General features: G+C 47.2%; 1 protein-coding gene across 2 annotated transcripts in view; it reads right to left on the reverse strand.

Annotated features, from left to right (window-relative positions):
* Ptpn3 (protein tyrosine phosphatase non-receptor type 3) overlaps positions 1–18,276 on the reverse strand; it is a 126,923-nt gene extending 108,647 nt beyond the window's left edge. The window contains exon 1 of one of the 2 annotated variants that reach the window (XM_021159376.2): positions 18,253–18,276. In XM_021159376.2, coding sequence (XP_021015035.1) covers positions 18,253–18,265 — 13 coding nt within the window. In that variant the 5' untranslated portion in view covers positions 18,266–18,276. Of the gene's footprint in view, positions 1–652; positions 814–18,252 lie in introns of those variants that run through there. The other variant, XM_021159378.2, reaches the window with a different exon arrangement.
* Between the last annotated feature and the right edge of the window lie 1,293 nt (positions 18,277–19,569).

Here is a 19,569-nt window from a genome sequence, read left to right on the forward strand (position 1 = left end):
AGGAGAGACCTTTCTGGCTACCTTTCTAAATTAGCCCTGACCTCTTGCTCCCTCTCCAAGTCCATTATCGCACTCCAAGCAAGTATCACTTATCCATTCAACAGTTACTTACGTTCTTCACACTTAATATATAGACAAAACCTCTGTCCCTTGTTGGGAGTTTGGAAGGGAGTTTCTCGCAACAAACAACAGGTCCGTAAACAACGCAGTGTATTAGGTGATAAATTCTTAAGAACAGGGGAAAGGAGCCAGGCAAGAAAGATAGGGGGTGGCCCGGTGAGAGCTGGTGGAACAACCAGATCAGGTGACAAATACCATTCAGTCACGCAGCTAAACGAGGAAGCTTTCTTGGGACGAAAAAGGCAGTGCAAAAAAAAAAAACCAGACCAAACCAAACCAAAACGAGCGCAAGCTTTGTGACCGTAAAACGGAAAGGCGAGCGGAGGGGCAGCTGGAGTCGGTTGCCGCTTGTCTCTCGCGACTTAGATTTCCCCTTAAGGAGTACCTCCCCTCTGTGTCAGCTCGGTAGCTCCGCCTCTCAAGAGACCCAGCCTCTAAACGACGCTCGGCTTCCAGTAAGAACTAAAAACGTTTTGTTGAATGAATATGATAACAAAAGGATGGAGGGATGGTTAGGATTCTATGGTCGGACCTGGGTGCTAGATGTCCGGAGAACCTTTTGTTCCTATGTCACCATGAGACCCTCAGCAGTGCCTGACTTCCTGGCTTAGATCCTGGTCTCCGTCCCAAGGTAGTGCACCGCTGCGGGCGCCGCCAGAACCTCGCGTCCGGGGAATTCCTACAGAGCCTGGAGTCCTAGGGGTTGCACTGTCCTGGCCCCGCCTAGGATCGCACGCAAAACCTGGAGCTCGGGCGCCAGGGCAGCACTTTTCAGACTGGCGGGGAGAGCACTGGGCATGCTCGGAGCCATGGGAGCCCAGCGTCCGGAAGGAAGAACCCCCAGAGGGATTGGCGAGGCTGCCCACTGAGTCCCACCTGGCCGTCAGTCTTCTACTTCCCTGCAGGGAGTACTGGGTCACCCTCCTCCCCCAAGCATGGTGGGAAGACTTGAAATTCAGAGACAGCTGACTGCACACAGTGTCCTCTACCAGCTGCTGTGTGATCTGCTACCAAAGCCTTGCGCTCTCTGTGCCCTAAATAATACAAATGCCTACGCTTGGATCCGGGGGAGTGTGGGGAATTGAAAAAAAAAAAAAAAAAAAAAAGAACGGGAATTTATTTAGTCCACTTTAAATGATTTTTTTCCCCTTGATGAGGCTTGAATCCAGCGTTTTGCACACAGTAAGCACGAATGTCTTCCAGTGAACTAAGCCCTGCCCCAGACTCATTTCTTAAGTGCCTATCTCAATCATTCATCCATCATCCTTTAACACTTTTTGGACTGCTAAGGTGAGGGACCTGGGAATTGTTAGAACTGTCCAGTTTAAATAAAGCCTGCCGGAATACATTGTTACCTTTTCTCTGCTCATCACTGCTTAAAGCAGTGTTCTCAGATTTGAGCTGGAAAATAGCTGAGAACTTCAGTGAAAAGCTCTAAAAGTTATTTTTTTAACGAATTAATTTTTTTTTGTTCACTTTTCGAGACAAGTGCTTCTCTGGGTACCCCTGGCTTCTCCTGGAACTCACTCTTATTCATGCCCAACTGGAAACAAGTGGATGTTCAAAGGTAGAGTAATGACTGATTGTGTTCTGATACAGTGGTTGAAATAGTTATTACAATGAAATCTTGCTGGGTCCCTACTACTGGGTTTGTGGGTAAGGAAACTTGCAGCCAAGCTTTCTGTCCTGAGTTCAGTCAATCCCCAAGACCTGTCAGAGTGGAAGAGAACTGTGCAGGTTGTCTTCTGATGTTTCACATGTGTGCACACGCATACATACACACAATAAATAAATGAAATTATGAAAGTGTACTGCAACATGAAAACAACGATGAGTGGAAAAGCTGAAAACAAGTGACTGTGGAAAGGTGACACGGACACACTTGCTAAGAATGCAGATAATAGAGTTTTAAAGCCAGGCATTGTGGTCCATGCCTTTAATCTCAGCATTTGGGAGGCAGAGGCTGGTGGGTCTCTGTGAGTCTGAGGTCAGCCTGACCTATAAAGTTCCAGAATAGTCAGAGCTACACAGAGAAACCCTGTGAAAAAACCAAAACAAAGACTATATAACAATAATAATAAAGTTTGGGAGGTTTGAGTTGGTTTTTCTCTCTTAAATTTATCCTCTAACTCCCCTTTCCGACCCCTGGACAAGGGACTAAGGTACATATTTTACATACCAAAGCATACCTGGGTCCAGGTTCTCCCAGCAGCATCCCCCAGTCCTACCTGACATACCCTGCCCCCAATTCTAAACATTCCAACCTACCAGCTGGGCTGCCCTTCTCCCAGAGGCTCTTCCCTACATAATCCAGGCATGTTGGTCTGCCTCTTTTTCTTCCTCCTTCCCTCTCTCCCTCCTCCCTTCCTCTCTCCTTCTTTCTTTCCCTCCCTCCATCCCTCCTCTCCCTGCCTCTCCCTCTTCCTCCTTTTCTGCACACACTCCTGTCTTTCTGTTCCCCTAACCTCCCCCCACTCCATGACTTCCCTAGGTCCTTGGGGCCAATGAACTCACCTACCCCACCACCCCCAGAGCACTTTCCCAGTAAACCTGCCTTTAATATATTCTAATCTGGCTTGAATTGGCCCATTTCACTGGCAAACGGATAGCCAACCTATCAGGTATTTCTGTGTAGCTCTGGCTACCTGGGAACTCCTTCTGTAGACCAAGCTGAACTTGAACTCAGGGATCTGCCTGTCTCTGCCTCCTGGGTGCTGAGGTTAAAGTCATGCATCACCATGCCCACCTTCGAAATTTTAGTTTTTGGTTTTTTAAATTGATTAATGTCTTGATGTTACGTTTGTGATAGTAAATACATAAAGGCCTAGGTATGGTGGCCTACATCTTTAATCCTAGCATTGAAAGCAGAGGCAGGCAGGTCCCCATGAGTTCTAGGCAAGCTTGATCTACATAGCAAATTCCAGGACTCTATAAAGAAACCATGTCTCAAGAAAAAAACAAAGAGGGGCTGGAGATGGCTTAACCATTTTTAAAAGCACTGGCTGTTCTTCCAGAGGACTTGGGTTCAATTCCCAGCACCCAAATGGCAGCTCATAACTGTAACCCCAGTTCCAGGGGATCCAACAATCTTACCCTGACATATATGCAGGTAAAATACAAATGGGAATAAACAAAAATAAATCATTAAAAAGAAAACGAACAAAATGAAGAAAACTCCCCCCTAAAATAAAATTAATTTCGTCTTGTCTGTACCTAATCTGTTGTGATTAAGTTCAAATGTGGCCAATGTTTTGCATGAAGTTTTTTTCTTCAATCTTGACAGTTGGTTTGGGTTTTGTTAGTTCTTAAGCTCAGTTTCATGGAAAACAGTTGGGAATGGGCTCCCAGCTGGTGACACTGGGGACGATCTGAAGCCCATTGACCTCCTCGCTAGGTGTCAGGTTTTATGGTCTGTGACACACACACACACACACACACACACACACACACACGCACGCACGCACGCACGCATGCACGCGCGTGACTGATGAGTAGAGGAGACTGTCCTTTTAGTCTGCCTTGCTTTCCCTCCTTTGATGTGCTCCGTAGACCTCAGATTACTTTTACCCTTCTGGTCTCCTGTTACTGTTTTGTTCTCGGAGCCAAAACACTAAAGTCCAGCCTTTTAATCTGGTGCAGCTGGATTGGCATGATGCTATTAGCTTGAACGACAGGTGATCTTAAGAGTTGACACGCCCAATCTTACGTGAATGGGGTTTCTGGATGGACATGTAATCTTCACCGTTGAATTTAGCCAGCAAATGGGGCCCAGTTATGAACAGGACTGTACTGAGCCGTGGAGAATGGATCCAGGCCCAAAGGGACTCATGTAGATAGATGGTGTCCCTGGACAGTCATTTGGGGGGCAAAGTCACAACTCACAGACCCCTCAATAGTCCCGCTGCTGTTTGCTGGAGCAATGCAGGGACCCCAGGAACAGCCCTATTGCTATTAAGCTCAAATAAATTAGTTTGTTCTTTGTCTTAGTGGTGCTGGCCCCCAAAATCCAAAAAATCCCCAAACGACAAACTGAGGGGTGATTTCATGACAGAAGAAGAAATGCAGCAGGCTAAAAGTTCACCTCTAGTAATAGACCAGATTGATGGAGGAGGGGTGCCGCGGTATGAGAAGCAAGCAGAGTTAGCAGCCTCCCCAGGAAGACACCGTTTGTTTAGAATATCTAGTGCCCAATACTGCAGAGCAGCCATTGTTTAGGAGAATTAGTGGGAAGAGTTTACTGGAAAAAGCAACACAGACCATCAGTCATTCGCATCAAGACTCAGGAAATCTGGACAGTGATTGATTGGTGGGGCTCCCCGCTGACTTGCTAATGCTTATGAATTATTTGTGCTGTTAATGCAAGCACACGAGGGGTTCCAGAACAGAGAGGGGCGGGTAAGTGGTGTTGATGGAGCACGAGGAAAGAATAAGGCTTACAGCATTGTGCTTTGGAGGGCCTCCACTGAGACTAAAATCACCGGGTTGAACCACAGAAGGTTGCCGTTTCGTGGGTCAGAGTGACTGGACGAGAGCAGCTTCCTGTATTCCAGCAGGATGGGTGTACAAAGGAAGACAAATGAGCTGCACAAGCAAGTGACTAGTGGCCGGGGCTTCCTATTGCATTTAGGGTAAGAGAGTCAGCTATAGAAGGTATCTTATATATGTGAAAGATGTCCTTTGGGCTCACAGGCTCTAGTTTTAAAATAAGCTTGGTTTCTTCTATTGTCGGGGCGGGGCGGTGGCGGGGGGGGGGGGGGGGGGGGGGGGAGAGGAGGGATGAAGCAAGTGTTAAAGCTGGCAAGGGAAAGAAATGCGGAAAGAGAGAAAGAGTGGTTATACTCAGAGGTGACAAGAAGTGAGAGGGAACTTTCCGTGGAGAACCAAGCAGGCCTTTCCCCTGTGGTGGCTGTGGGTGGCAAGTCCCTGACCCAAAAAGAGAAAGGAGGAAGCAGTCAGGTATCAGTTAAGAAGTGTTCATCAGCCAGGACCCCTCAAAGGTAGAGCATTCACTTGACTATTTATTAGGCACCTACTGTGTGTCAGGCACTGCTCTACGCGTTTAGGAGACACCGGCGTCAGTGGACAAAACAAACCACCCCCACCCCCTCCTCTGGGTGATGTCTTCTAGTGCAGGGAGCTAGGATGGATGATAAGCAAGTCTTGGGGATATGACTCAGCCACAAGAGAGCTTGCTTAACGCGCACAGGGCTCCATTACAGTGGTTTTCAACCTGTGGGTTGCAGGCTGCATACCAGATATCCTGCATATCGGATATTTACATTATAATGCATAACAGTAGCAAAATTACAGTTATGAAGTAACAAAAGCAATTTTATGGTTGGGGGGGGTCACCACACACGAGGAACTGTATTAAAGGGTCGCAGCATTCGGAAGCTTGAGGGCTATGGCTTTCTCAGCTCAGCACTGCATAAAAGTAGGCATAGTGCTGCCTGACATGTGCCCATAATCCCAGCACTTGAAGACAGAGGTAGGCGATTCAAAAGTCAAGCTTGCCTGACATAGTGATACATCCTTTTCATCCCTGCATCCAAAAGACAAGAGCAGATGAGTCTCTTGTGAGCTCAAAATCATTCTGGCCTCTGTACATAGCAAGTTCTAGGCTCACCAGGAATAGAAGGTAAGACTCTGACCCAACAAACAAACAACAAAACCAACCCAAACCCAAGCTCATACTCAGCTACATAGTGGTTTAACGCCCTCCTGAGCTACTGGAAACAGCAGTTCTATACAGAACTGAGAAACTTAATCACTTAAAGACTAAGAGGGAGTTATTCACACCGGGTTTAAGAAGAGAATCTTAGCCGGGCGTGGTGGCGCACGCCTTTAATCCCAGCACTCGGGAGGCAGAGGCAGGTGGATTTAGAGAATCTTGGGGAGCATTTATACATGAAGGAAGCCTGAAACCTTGGAGAAGGAGGCAGACAACACATTAGAGATCACTGAGGGCTGGGACAAGAGCCTTCTCCAGCACCCCCAGGAAGGACTCCATCTCCTGTCAGTGATGACCAGCTTCCTGGCAGCTAAAGGCACCTGTCAACACATCCAAAGGTAAATGCTGATCATGGCCTACTTGACAGTGATTACAGACTCAAATAAAAAGTTGAAAATCATGGAGCAGCTGTCCCTGACAAGAAAGGCAGCCGGACCTCCAGACTGTCCTTATAGGGAGAGATAGCATTGACCATTTCTCTCAGGACGCTTGTGCCTTTCAGGAACCCCTGAGGCCCCTCAGGCACGAATCTTAGAACGGATAGAACCAGACCATACTAGACCCTATGAATTTGCTGCTGTTGGGGAAAGCAAAAGTGTAAGTTGAAGGACTTTGGAGTCGTGCTCCGGAAACCTAATGTATTGAGGTTTTAGAAACCGAGACAGAGAAACCAGAGGAAGGAAGCCTCATCTATGGCTGTCGTGTTTAAGCAGTGATCCCTCCTGAAATGGGTACTATCACTTTCCAGAGCCCAGAGAAAATGGTTTCTCAAGCTTTCCAGCCATACTCTAACCTCACCAAGCAAAAGGGCAGAGGGGAAAGGAAGAGGAGATGGAGACGGGCTATCCCCTACAGACAAGACTCCCAGACATCATGCTTTCTCTGCCCTTGACCTTGGCTCCCTCTTCTGAGGCCAATAGCAGCTAATCATGTGACAGGAGAGGAGGGAGTGATGAGGGTAGTAGTCACAGGGGAGAGGACCTTAAAATAAACATATTAAAGTACGTAGGATACACAGAAAAACAACCCAGAGAGGCCCTTGCCTCTCTAGGAGGAACCCTGACCAGTCAGTGAAGGGAGGGTGAGTTTACCTTTTACACTAAACATTTTGGTGTCTTCTGAATTTTGTACCACATGATCTCTAGCCTATTTAACAATAAAGGTGTTGTATCTCTGGGGAATACACTTGTGGAAGAATGTGTAAATTTTTTTTGAGTGAGCAAAAATATTTTGCTTTTTGTTTCCACTACCCGAGAGCAAAGCCCTGGTTGTTTGACATGCCAAGGCTACATCAGGGCACAGTCATGGAGAGGGTGCTGGAAGGGTGCCCTGCCTCAAGCCCTCTTAACTCCCACTGGAAACTCACATGGTTGAAGGGTGGAACAGGAAACAGAGCTTTGGATGAGGATAAAAGAGAAAGGAAAATGGCCACCGTCACCTCGCGGGGCAGGAATGATGTTTTCCTGACATAGCTGGTCCAGCCCCGTGGTGGGAGAAGCCAGTGGAAGAACTTAGGTGCCCAAGCCTCAGTGGGAACTCACATTCAGGCAGAGACATCGCCTGAGAATTCAGCTCTCTTGGCTTTCCAATTCATCCCTGAGACACCAGAAACTTGATCTGTGCCCAGAGCACGGCGCTCCACCTCCTGGTGACATTTCAAGAACAGAGCTGCTTCTGGACTGCCCAGTGCTCTGGCGACCTTCTAGTGTTGCTCAGATGACACATCACAGGATTTCCTCAACTGCGCCCTGGCGTCCTGCTGGGATGGCTTTTTCATTTTTTCCATGGGACACGCATCCATTGCATCGCGGTACAAACAGGCTGTCCAGCAGTGCCTCTGTAAACACGAGTCACGTGTGGAGTTAAAGGGCTCGTGTACTGTGGGGGACAGCGGAGTTCTCAAGACTCGTCTTCAAGGAAGGGACCTGGCTGAATGAGGCTTTTAGGGTTCCGGACAGGATGTCCAAGCACACACATGGCTCCTCCTCAGTCCTAGCTTTGCCTCCCAAGATGCAGCTCTCCAGAAGTCGCATTGGAAAAGGTCACTCTCCCATTTCTTCATCTTTGTCTTCTGTCGCCATGGCATGGATCTGGAGGCCAAGAAACCTAGACAGGACAGTCACATCTGATCTTCCTGTGAAGGCTTCCTATTGCTCTGTGAAAGTGAAAAGAGGGCCCTTCAGGAAGGGCTGCCTCACTTCATAACCATCGGCTGCCTTATTTCTTTCTTTCTTTCTTTCTTTCTTTCTTTCTTTCTTTCTTTCTTTTCTTTTCTTTTCTTTTTCTTGGCTTTTCTTTCTTTCTTTTTTTTTTTTTAAAGATTATTTATTTATTTTATGTGTGTGAGTACACTGTAACTGTACACGTGGTTGTAAGCCTTCATGTGGTTGTTTGGAATTGAATTTTTAGGACCTCTGCTTGCTCTGGTCAACCCCACTTGCTCAGGTCAGCCCAGTGTCAGATCTCATTATGGGTGGTTGTGAGCCACCATGTGATTGCTGGGATTTGAACTCAGGACCTCCAGAAGAGCAGTCAGTGCTCTTACCTGCTGAACCATCTCTCACCAGCCCTTTTTTTTTTTGGCTTTTCAAGATAGGGTTTCTCTCTGTAACTCTGGCTGTCCTGGAACTTACACTGTAAACCAGAGTGGCCTCGAGCTCAGAGATCCACCTGCCTCTGCCTCCCAAGTGCTAGGATTAAAGGTCTGCACCCCTACAACCCAACCTTTGCTTCCTTTTGTTTTATAACGAAGTCTCAGAGTAGCCTGGAACTGACTTTGTAGCCTAGGCTGGCCTGGAACTCCTCCTACCACCTTAGCCTTCTGGGTACCATCCAGGATTACAGGCATATTGTACTACTGTATAATCAGTTCTTGTGGGGGTGGGGTAGGGCGCAATGACTAACCCAATCCGGTAAGAAAGACGTCAACTTTTAGACCCCATCACGTCTCAATATCACTACACAGTGAATCAAGTCGCAACACAAGCTTTGGAGGCAACAAACCAAACTCAAACCATAGCAACCTCCCTAAGCTTCTCTCGGGTCGTTGATATCACCACAGCCTCCGTCCTCACAGCCCATGCGTTGGCTTAAGTGTCTTGCTTGCTTCTCCTTGAAGGTACCCACATCATCCTCCTGCAAGGACTCGGACCACCAAGGCTGCCTGCTGAGATCACCCTGAGTTTAAGTCTTGTCTCCAAGGTTTCCTCCTTCCCGATGGTCCTCACTAGCCACGAGTCTGCTAACCTCCTGCCCTGTAAGGTGTTTGCTCTTTTCTACTTCACATCACTGTTTGATCTTCGTTCTACTATTAATGTGCATTTGCCCTTTGGAAGACTTCTGGAAATCCCCTAAAAAGTTCTTCCCAATGCCAGGGATTTGTGGCTATTCTTCACCACCACCACCACCCCTTTTTGTTTTTGTTTTCTTTTTCCAGAAAGGGCTCATACTTTGTGATTGTGTAAAATCACCCAGGGTATAAACCTTGCACATGTCTATAGGAGAATTTCTAGACTGGGTTCATTACATAGGAAGCTCTGCCCTCAGTGTGGGCATCGTAAGCCTGGGATGGTAAGGCTGGGGTTTCAGACCAAAACAAAAGGAGCGAGCAAGATGAACACCAGCATCCGTCCCTTTCTGCTATGGATCTGTGGATGCCATGTGATCAGGTAGGTGATCCATATTCCAGCTGCTATGCCTGCCCAGCCATGATGGTGGGGCTAGAGAGATGGATGGCCAGTTAGGAGCACTTGTGGCTTTTGCTGAAGAACCAGGTTTGGTTCCCAGCACCCACGTGCCAGCTCACGTTTGCTTGTCCCCCTTGAACAATAGGAATTCTGTTGTGTCTTAACAGTCCTAGGTCAAAATCCTTTTATGACCTGGCTTGCTAAATACATGATCAGTCATTAGTTAGAGTGCCATGATGTAAAGAGATAGACTGAAACGCATCTGGTAGTGTCCCCTGAAAGGCAGAATAAAAATCTGGATTGGGTGTCTAGATGCGCTCTCAATGTCTTGCCTACTTGAAGCAGTCAAAGGAGTCAGGGCTTTATGGTTCCCCACCCATTCTCCACAACAGAGTCGCCTGCAGGTAAGGCCACACCCTTTCGTTGTCTCTCTGCCCTGCTGAGTGAGGTGTTTTCAAACCAGCTCTGGGGCTGTAACCTCCACTTTTAGACAGAAGGACAGACAATAACACAGCCAGTAAAATCCTCATCAAAAACCAGGCAATAATGAGAGGGTAAAAATCCTTTTGTGTCTCAGGGTTTCATTTTCATTACGATCTAGAATCAAGTGCAGTTGCAACCACAGGAACCACTGATTCTGTCAGTCCCTGTAACCATGGTTCATCATCACACTATTGGATAAACACATTTGGGAGGCCTTTAGGTCTCTCTCCCTTCTTGTACAGACTGTAGTAATGAGCTTTGTTTGCACAGGCAGGTGAAGGGACCCCCCTCCTCCTCCATTTATATTCCCCAAATTCACACATTAACACATTATATACAATTGTGCCAATCTGTCACCCCAACTGTGAATTCTTAATTTATTTTTATTTTAAGTGTGTGTGTGTGTGTGTGTGTGTGGTGTGGTCTCTGTGTGTGTGTAGATGACAGCAGGCACCTTTGAAGGCCAGAAGAGTTAAGAAGGTGCAAGTGGTTGTGGACATGGTTCTCTAGAAAAACAGTATTTGCTCTTAACCATGGAACCATCCCTTTAAGCCTTAGTTACCATATTTTGTTTGATGCTGGCGATTGAACCCCTGGCCTTGGCATACTAAACAAGTTCTCTGCTACTGCCCCGTGCTCACAGATACTGAACTGTGCTCACAGCTATTGAACTATGCTCACAGCTACTATCCTGTGCTCATAGCTACTGAACTATGCTCACAGCTACTGAACTATGCTCACAAGCACTGCCCTGTGCTCACGGCCACTGAGCTGTGCTCACGGCCACTGAGCTGTGCTCACGGCCACTGAGCTGTGCTCACGACCACTGAGCTGTGCTCACGGCCACTGAGCTGTGCTCACGGCCACTGAGCTGTGCTCACGGCCACTGAACTGTGCTCACGGCCACTAAGCTGTGCACACAGCTCCAGAATACCTTTTGACACACTCTAGTCAAACCAGGTTTGTTGTGTGTTTTTGTTTGCTTTGGAAAGAGTCTCATATCTTTGAGGCTCCCCTCAACCATATGGTATAGACAAGGATGGTCTTGGGCTTTTGATATTCCTGCCTCCACTTCCCATATTCTGGGATCACAGGTAGGCAGCACCATGCTTGCTTTATGCAGTGTTAAGGAGCAAACCCAGGATCTGTGGAAGCTAGGATAGTACTCTTACCAACTGAGCTGCACGCCCATCTCTAAGCTAGTTCTTTGGCCCATGAAATGCTAATGCAGTCTTTTCCATTACACTAGCTTGAGTAATATAAAAAAATGTACATAAAACCAGTTCATAGTTCAAATGCCAGTTCATGGGAGGGAACAATTCCCAACAGTGTTATCTAGATGTTTCTCAAGTTCCCTGGGTTGAGGTCACTCTTTGTAGTTTGTGTTGGGCTCCTGACCCAAACACAGCCCATGCCAGTTATGAGTAACAAAAAGGCCAGTTTTCCATAGTTTGGACAAAAGCAACCGTGGGAATATGCACAGTTTTCTCCAGTTGTGGTAAAATCGGGGAAAAGCCAACCCAGCTAGGCTGCCCTGCGTACTTGCGTGGGAAACAGGGACAGATGAGGACTGTCAACTAAGAGGAAACCAAACAAGAGGAAACAGGTCCATTCTGAAAGGCTTGGCTGTGCCTGGCCAGCTTTTCACTGGAGCAGAGGGAAGCACTCATCTGTGGGGAAGAAAACTCTCTCTTCAGCTCTTCACTGAGAAACACTGAAGCAACCTTGAACACCTTACACTAATGTAAGGGGGAAAAAACAGGGACTCAGTCCAAAAAAAAAAAAAAAAAATCCAAGCGCAGATCAAGACTTCTGTACTGAATGAGTCACAATAGCATGGCTGATAATAGCTAGAGATAGGAACCAAGTGACTAAAGGAAAGTTAAAATAGCATGTCTCATTGCCTGTCATGCAACTCGGTTATTTGGCAGGGGTTGTAATTGCATGGGGGCATTTTTAGTGGTGCAGTTTAGGTGAACATCACAGGATACAAATCTGGACTCACAACATTGTTACATTGTAAACAAAGATACTTGTGCACATACGGTCTTCTTGAAGAGGAATAGCAACCTGAGTTCCAGTCTCAGACTCACAACACAAAGAGATCTCTCCTTAAGGGCACCAGCATATAGCATTCTCTCTCTCTCTCTCTCTCTCTCTCTCTCTCTCTCTCTCTCTCTCTCTGTCTGTCTCTGTCTCTCCCCCTCTCTCTTCCACAAAACTTAGACTTTGCTCCCAGAAACAGATGCACAAAAGACACAGGAGTATATGTCTTTAACTCAGGGTGACTATAGACTATAGCCCTGGCCTGGATTTCCTGATGGTCCCATGGCAGCTTTCATGGCTCTTTGACAGCAGCCCAGTGAAGATTCTTATATGCGCACAAGTAAGAATATCTAGGAGCCAGGGGAGGGCCTAGCATATCAGCCAGGTCCCAAATAGGAAAGAGAGAGAGAGAGAGAGAGAGAGAGAGAGAGAGAGAGAGAGAGAGAGAAAGAGAGAGAGAGAGAGAGAGAGAGAGAGAGAGAGAGAGAGAGAGAGAGAGAGAGAGAGAGAGAGAGAGAGAGAGAGAGAAAGAGAGAGAGACAGAGAGAGAGAGACACACACAGAGAAAGAGAGAGAGAGACAGAGACAGAGAGACAGAGAGAGAGACAGAGACAGAGAACACAAAGCAGACTCAAGGATGCCTGTTGGTTTGTGCTGGCCTTGGGACAGCCCTGAGACATTACCCCTGGGAGAAGCCTAGCATGGAGCTGGCCGTGCCCATGTGCTGATCGGGTAAGAGGCCCCTGGAGCTCCTTCCACAACAGCAAAAGAAAACCAGGATTAACTTTTCTGTGGGAAGAGACCCAGCGTGCAACTTAAAGCAGATTACTAGAGCTGCCTGCCTACACCCTGAATCATAAGAAATAAAAAGGAAATCAGTGCCCGCTTCCAGGCACTGTTTTGAAGGGGGTTTGTTGCCAGCAACATATAACTGAGGTAGTCAGGATAACTCGTTCCTGTGGCTTTAACTAATCCTTGAGCTCTTCCATAGGCAAACCTAACCCCAGCTCAGCGTTGCCTCCTATACCCTACAATAGCTCCTTGTTTTAGTTTAATTTTAAAAAACGGGCATACAATGTATCAGATGACATTATAAAACCTTTAAACAAATTGTGTTTTGTGGTTCTTTTTCTTGTGGACTCTTCCAACCCTGCCACCCTTCTTCTTCTCTGGTGACACCCCCTCTTACCTTTTTTAAAATTAGTTAATTAATTAATTAATTTTTCATTAGGTATTTTCTTCATTTACATTTCCACTGCTATCCCCAAAGTTCCCCATACCCTCCCCTCCACCCCCTCTTATCTTAATGCAATGGTTCTAAGACCCCACCTCCAAGAGCTGAGACAAAATGTGTCTCTTTAAGGGAGATACATAGTTGGTCTTATTCACTAGTACATCCCCAAGCCTGGAATGGTATCCATCACGTAGCCAGACCCAAAGAAATGTTTGTAAATAAAGGAGGAGACAGACCTTGGAAGTTTGTTTAAAATACAGATCACAGAGCCCACCTCAGGAGACTGGTTTGGAAGGTCTAGTGGGCACTGGCAGCTCACTGACTGAAGACATCTGAAAGATGCTGAGACAAACAGCACAAGCACCGCACCAAACCAGTTTCCCAGTAACTGTGCTTTTGAGACATCCAGAGAACCCCCTCACCATGGTAGTTCCTGGTCTCCACCCAGGCCTGAGAGCCACGACTTAAATTACTAAGCAACTCCTGGGTGAAACTGGTCCACCAATAGGGGTATCTGGAAACTACAGGCCTGGCCACGGGAAACCTCTGAAAGGTGTGTGGCAGTCAGCCCTGCTCATCTCTCTCCTGATGGCAGAGGGCCCACACCTGCTTAGAAAACCCCACCACTCTTATCTCCCAGCTTTCTGAAGAACAGTGTTTACTACAAATGTTTGTTAGGGACTCTGTGCGTCTTAATGGCTTTTTTGTCTCACATATGTACGTAGCCTCTACCTCCTGTATGATGCCAGGATGGAATAACTGAGGTGTGTGATCCTTGCTAGAGTTACAGACACCATGCACAGAGGTAGGAATGCTTCACTGTACGTGTGCTATGGAGAGGGTTAGTACAGTTCACCTACATTATGTGTTTATTTATTTTTAATTATGTATCTCCATACGGGTCTATGTGGGATGAATTCGTGTGGATGTAATTGCCAGAAGAGGGCGGCAGATGTGCTGGGCTGAGTTCTAGGTGGTCGGTGGTCGTTAGCCACTTGAAGTGGGTACTGGGAACCGGACTCAGTTGCTCTGCAAGGGCAGCACAGCTCGAATCCATGGAGAGAGACATTGCTCTGGCCCCATTTTACTCAATTTAAGAAAACCAATTAGCATTCTTTACAAGAGCTAAATCTTTTTGATCCCCAAAACCACCTGCCCACTTGTCTGGTGGTTTGGTTTGTTGTTGTTTGTTGGTTTTTTTTGAAAGAGAAAGCATCTCCCTATGTAGTCCGGATGTCTTGGAATCCATATAGGTGAGGCTGGCCTTGAACTTACAGAGATCCACCTGCCTCTGCCTCTGCCTCCTGCCTCCTGCCTCCTGCCTCCTGCCTCCTGCCTCCTGCCTCCTGCCTCCTGCCTCCTGCCTCCTGCCTCCTGCCTCCTGCCTCCTGCCNGCCTCCTGCCTCCTGCCTCCTGCCTCCTGCCTCCTGCCTCCTGCCTCCTGCCTCCTGCCTCCTGCCTCCTGCCTCCTGCCTCTGCCTCCTGAGTGCTGGTATTACAGCATGGGCGACTACAGCCAGATCTGGATGTGTCTGGATCCTTTCCTTGGTGAGTGTCACTTGGCATCTCCTTTCCTCACCCATCTTTACCCATTTCATGTCCTTACGGACCAGCTTTTCCCATACACCTGTGGTTCTCAACCTGCCTAAGGCTGTGACCCTTTAATACAGTCCCTCATGTTGTGGTGAACCCAACCATAAAATTATTTTGTAAAACTGTAACTTTGCTACTGTTACGAATTGTAATGTAAATATCTGGTGTGCAAGATATCTGATATGTGACCCCCAAAAGGTCGTGACCCACAGGTTGAGAGCTGCTGTCATAAACCAACATAATATATATTTATCTCTTTCCTTAGTCCTGGCTCCCAGGTACAGTATCCTGAATGTTCTTTATTGTCTCTCTACATACTCTTGGGTCTTGGACCTTTAGTACCTGTTAGTGTCAACCCATCTGTCTAGATGTAATTGGCTGATCTTACTTAGACCCACTCCCCATCCCCACTGGATATTCACTCAGGGCCTCTAACTGTAGTTGCTTTGGGGAAGTACTTACATTTCCCCCCTCCCCACCGCGCAGCTCCTTGATGGCAGGGACTCTTTTCATGTTGTCTTACAAGACTCTAGCCCTGAGCACACTGTCCGCATTCAGAGCAGGGGTTTACACACTTATGTTGGTTGAGTGGAGCATGTAAGTCAGGGGCATTCCCCTGCAGAAGTGACTGCTCACTCTGATTTTCTGTTGCTGGCTTGTGTGCTTCTTGTATCCACAAGGTGGAAACCCTGCCTCAAAAAACCAAAACCAAAAAAAAAAAAAAAAAGTTCCTTATCTGTTGGCTCTTTTCCCAGTTGCTCAGACCCCAAGCCCTGTCTTCTCTCCATCACAGAAAATGATACAGTCTTTCCATTCAACTTACATGGTGCTTCTCACCACTTTTGTTTGTTTGTTTGTTTTTGAGACAGGGTTTCTCTGTGTAGCCCTGGCTGTCCTGGAACTCACTCTGTAGACCAGGCTGGCCTGGAACTCAGAAATCCACCTGCTTCTGCCTCCCAAGTGCTGGGATTAAAGGTGTGTGCCACCACTGCCTGGCTTTTTCACCATTTTCTAGACCTACATGTGTTATCATCTTTGGCCTCTTGAAATCAACTTCCCAATTCATCTACCAGTTTCTACCCATACCCCCACTCCTCCTCAAATGCAGGCAACATGTTAAAGTGCACTTTTGAAATGGTTACACTTCTGATGATAGTGTGCAGTCACCTCCACGGTGGACAGAGCCCAGAATATCATGTCACAGTCACTGAGCCACCTAATTTAAGATGCCATCCTTGGGATGTAAGAGCTCGAGGAAGAGGCATCAAAGGGCATTTACTCTTTCATTCAACTGGCAAGTACTGATAAACTATAACAAGAGGCCATGTGTAGTTCTAGGTCCCAGGGATCCATGGAAAACCTTTGTTTCATAGAGTTTATGTGTGAGGAGAGGCAAAGAAGGAAGTCATTGGTGTCTGCTCTTAAGAGGACCATGCCACTACAGCTCTGTCTTGAGAATTAGGGAAATAGTTACTCATCTATGTCCTGGGCTCCTCTACAACCATGTTCTTGGTCACGTGGCTTTGTGGTTTCTTCTATGAAGAGCAGAAGGACTTCCCTCTGCTTGACTTTGGAGCTGGCTTTGAGATTTGCATGAGCATGTTGGAAGATGGGATGCAGGTGGGGTTTGGGATGGGTTTGTGTGGTTGTGTTCATCACCTGTAATTCCACTTCCACTGCAGAGATTGTCCCAGGTGACTCTATGTCCCAGAGGAAGGAGAAAAATACAAAGTACAACTAAACTTCGAACAGAACAAACGGTTGCTTTGAGACAATGACTTTTGGGAGTGCCTTCTCACTCAGCATTGATGCAGGGGGTGACGGGTAGTTAATTCTCTCTTTTGAGAGATTTACATGACAACCTCGAATTGGAAGTACTGGTCCAGAGAGACTGACCAGCGTTAGTACGGGGGTCTCATATTTCTTCTATATGAGAAAGTAATTCTATAGAAAAGGTACCCCCATATAACTGTTTCAGCAGCACCTAGGAAATCCAAGACTCTTTTCCATATAGCCTGAAAGAACCATTTGATGAAATGCCATCTCTGAACATCATCCAGAGATTCTAGGCGTCAAGCCTTTTCTTTTTCTAAAGATCAATTTTTATTATCTTTAATGATGTGTATATGTTTATGTGTATATGTTAATACACATGAGTTCAGGTGTCTTCAGAGACCAGTTACCGGTATGGGATGCCCTGCAGCTGGCGTGGTTGTTCCATGGATGGATGGGAACTGAACTCTGGTCCTCTGCAAGGGACTTTCCCCAACTGTTGACCCCTCTCTCCAGGCTAGCATTGTTCTCGATTGGCACGTGGGCACAGAACATGTGGGCCTATCTGGAATACTCTTCTAGTTCTAAAGTCTGACTTTAACTCCTGTTTAATTAGTGAGTTTAATGAGATAGTTCGCCTGTTATCTTCTCCTAGAGGATTCCTTCCCATGCAAAAAGCCACAATTAATTCCTCTCACCAACCCATGCATCCGTGGTGGCTAGAAGATACCCTGAATGCATTAGGATGTCGAGGCAAGTGGGACATGAATGCTCTGCTCTTAGAGAGGTCAGAGATGAACAGAAGGGGCCTGTCTTAGTTCTTTTTCCGTTGCTTTGATAAAATACCCTGACAAAAAACAAGGGTTTATTTTTGGTCCATAGCTCCGGGTTGTAGTGCATCAGAGTAAAGAAGCCAAGGCCGCAGGAGCTTGAAGCAGCTTGCCACATCAAACCCATGATCATGAAGAGAGAGCAATGAGATCCTGCTGCTGCTGCTCAGCTGCATTTCCCCACTTATACAGTCCAGGATTCCAGCCAGGGGATGGTGCCACCCACAGTGGGGGGCTCTTCCTATCTCACTTAACTAATACAAGTTAAGATAATCCCCTACTCGGGCAGTGGTGGTACATGCCTTGAATCCCAGCATTTGGGAGGCAGAGGCAGGTGGATTTCTGAGTTTGAGGCCAGCTTGGTCTACAGAGTGAGTTCCAGGACAGCCAGGACTACACAGAGAAACCCTGTCTCAAAGACAACCAAAAAAAGGAAAAAAAAAAAAAAGGTTAATCCCCCATATACGTGTCTAGAGACCCATCTCCTGGGTGATTTCTAAATTCTATCAAGTTGACAACACCAACCACCACAGGGCCATAGACTGTTTTAAGGTGACAGAGTGTGCCTTTAATCCTAGCACTTGGGAGGCAGAGAGAGGCAGGTAGATCATTGTGAGTTTGGGCTACAGAGCAAATTCAAGGAGAACCAGGGCTATATAGATAGACCCTGTCTTAAAACCAACCAACCAACAAGAAAGAGAGAAGCAGTTCTGATGCCAATGCAGAGCAGAGAGTGTTTTGGGGAAAGCCACTTACTTGTGTCGGGCATTCCTCATTCCCATCTGCCTGTGTTCTTGATTTTCAACCCTTTGCTCTAAGCCTAGAGAAGCCGCCTTTTATGGCTTGTACTACCTTGGGCTTTTTTGGCTTCTATTTGGGTCCAACCAACAAGAGACAGCATCAGGATACGGGAGAGCGGAGAAGGAGAACGTGGGGTGGATTTTTACTTCACCCCGCCCACTGGCTGCCTTTTGGCAGCTTGCCGTGTTCTTCCCCAGATCTCCTCTGGGCCTTTATGTTTGGGGAGCAGTAACTGCTTCCCATGCCTGCAGATGCCCACATGCTTTCTCATCTTTATTTCCTTGAACCTGTTCAGCCCCCTCTCTCAGTAATCTCTCCACGACACCACTCTCTGATTACCTTTTTGAGTGTGCCCCGTGCTTCCTGCAAAGACAGGAAAACAAAAACATTGCCTGGAAAGGTCAATAATTCTGGCCTCCGTGCAGCTCGGTTCAATTCAATTTAGCAAACATTGACGGAGTGAGGTCTTCTCTCCCAGGCGCGGCGCCAGGAACCAGGGTCAGAGAAAACACAGACATCAGACATAGAACCTACCTGCAGGGACCTAGCTAGCCCCAGCTGCTTGGGAGGCTGGGTGCAGGGAGAAAGGGAACCTTGTACTGCTCCTTAAGTGGTAGGCAAGAAGGGGACAACTGGGTCTGGAGTTGTGAGGTGCTCCCTCTTCTAGCCCACCTGTGTTGGTAGGGAACCCCCTACCATCTTCCAGTTGTCATAACTTTGGCTTCTTTTCAAGGAGCCCTGAATATACCAGCCTAACTAGTTAGGCCCCATTGGCTTTCCGTAGAGGGCATCCGAGAGAGGATGAAGAGGCATCCTGGGCCCGGGAGCCCTGAGGTAGAGATAAGAGCTGTGTCTGACGTGTGTCCTGGATGATCCACTGGGATTCCCGAGCCTATGAACTACTTCTGACATGGGGGAGTGAACTTGGCAAACTCTCTATCCCTCAAAACATGATGAGATGTTACCTCCTCTTGTTAGGAAGAAAACAGTGGGGAGAGCAGTGGTCCTGGGACCCTCCGACTTGTGTTCTTTCTAGTGCTTTCTTTTTCAATCTTATTTACAAACCTGGAGATCGAACCCAGAGTTCTGAGCCTATTAGGTAAGTACTCAACTACTGAACACCTCTCCACCCCCCACCTCCCCACCGCCCCACCCCCGCTTTAAGATAAGGTTTCACTGAATCGTCGAGGCTGCCCTGGACCTTGTGATCCCACTGTCTCAGCCTCTAGAGTAGCTGATATTACCTGTCTACAGCGCCAGGCCCTTTTCTAA

This window comes from Mus caroli, chromosome 4, assembly GCF_900094665.2.
Source record: "Mus caroli chromosome 4, CAROLI_EIJ_v1.1, whole genome shotgun sequence".
Classification (NCBI taxonomy): Eukaryota; Metazoa; Chordata; class Mammalia; order Rodentia; family Muridae; genus Mus; species Mus caroli.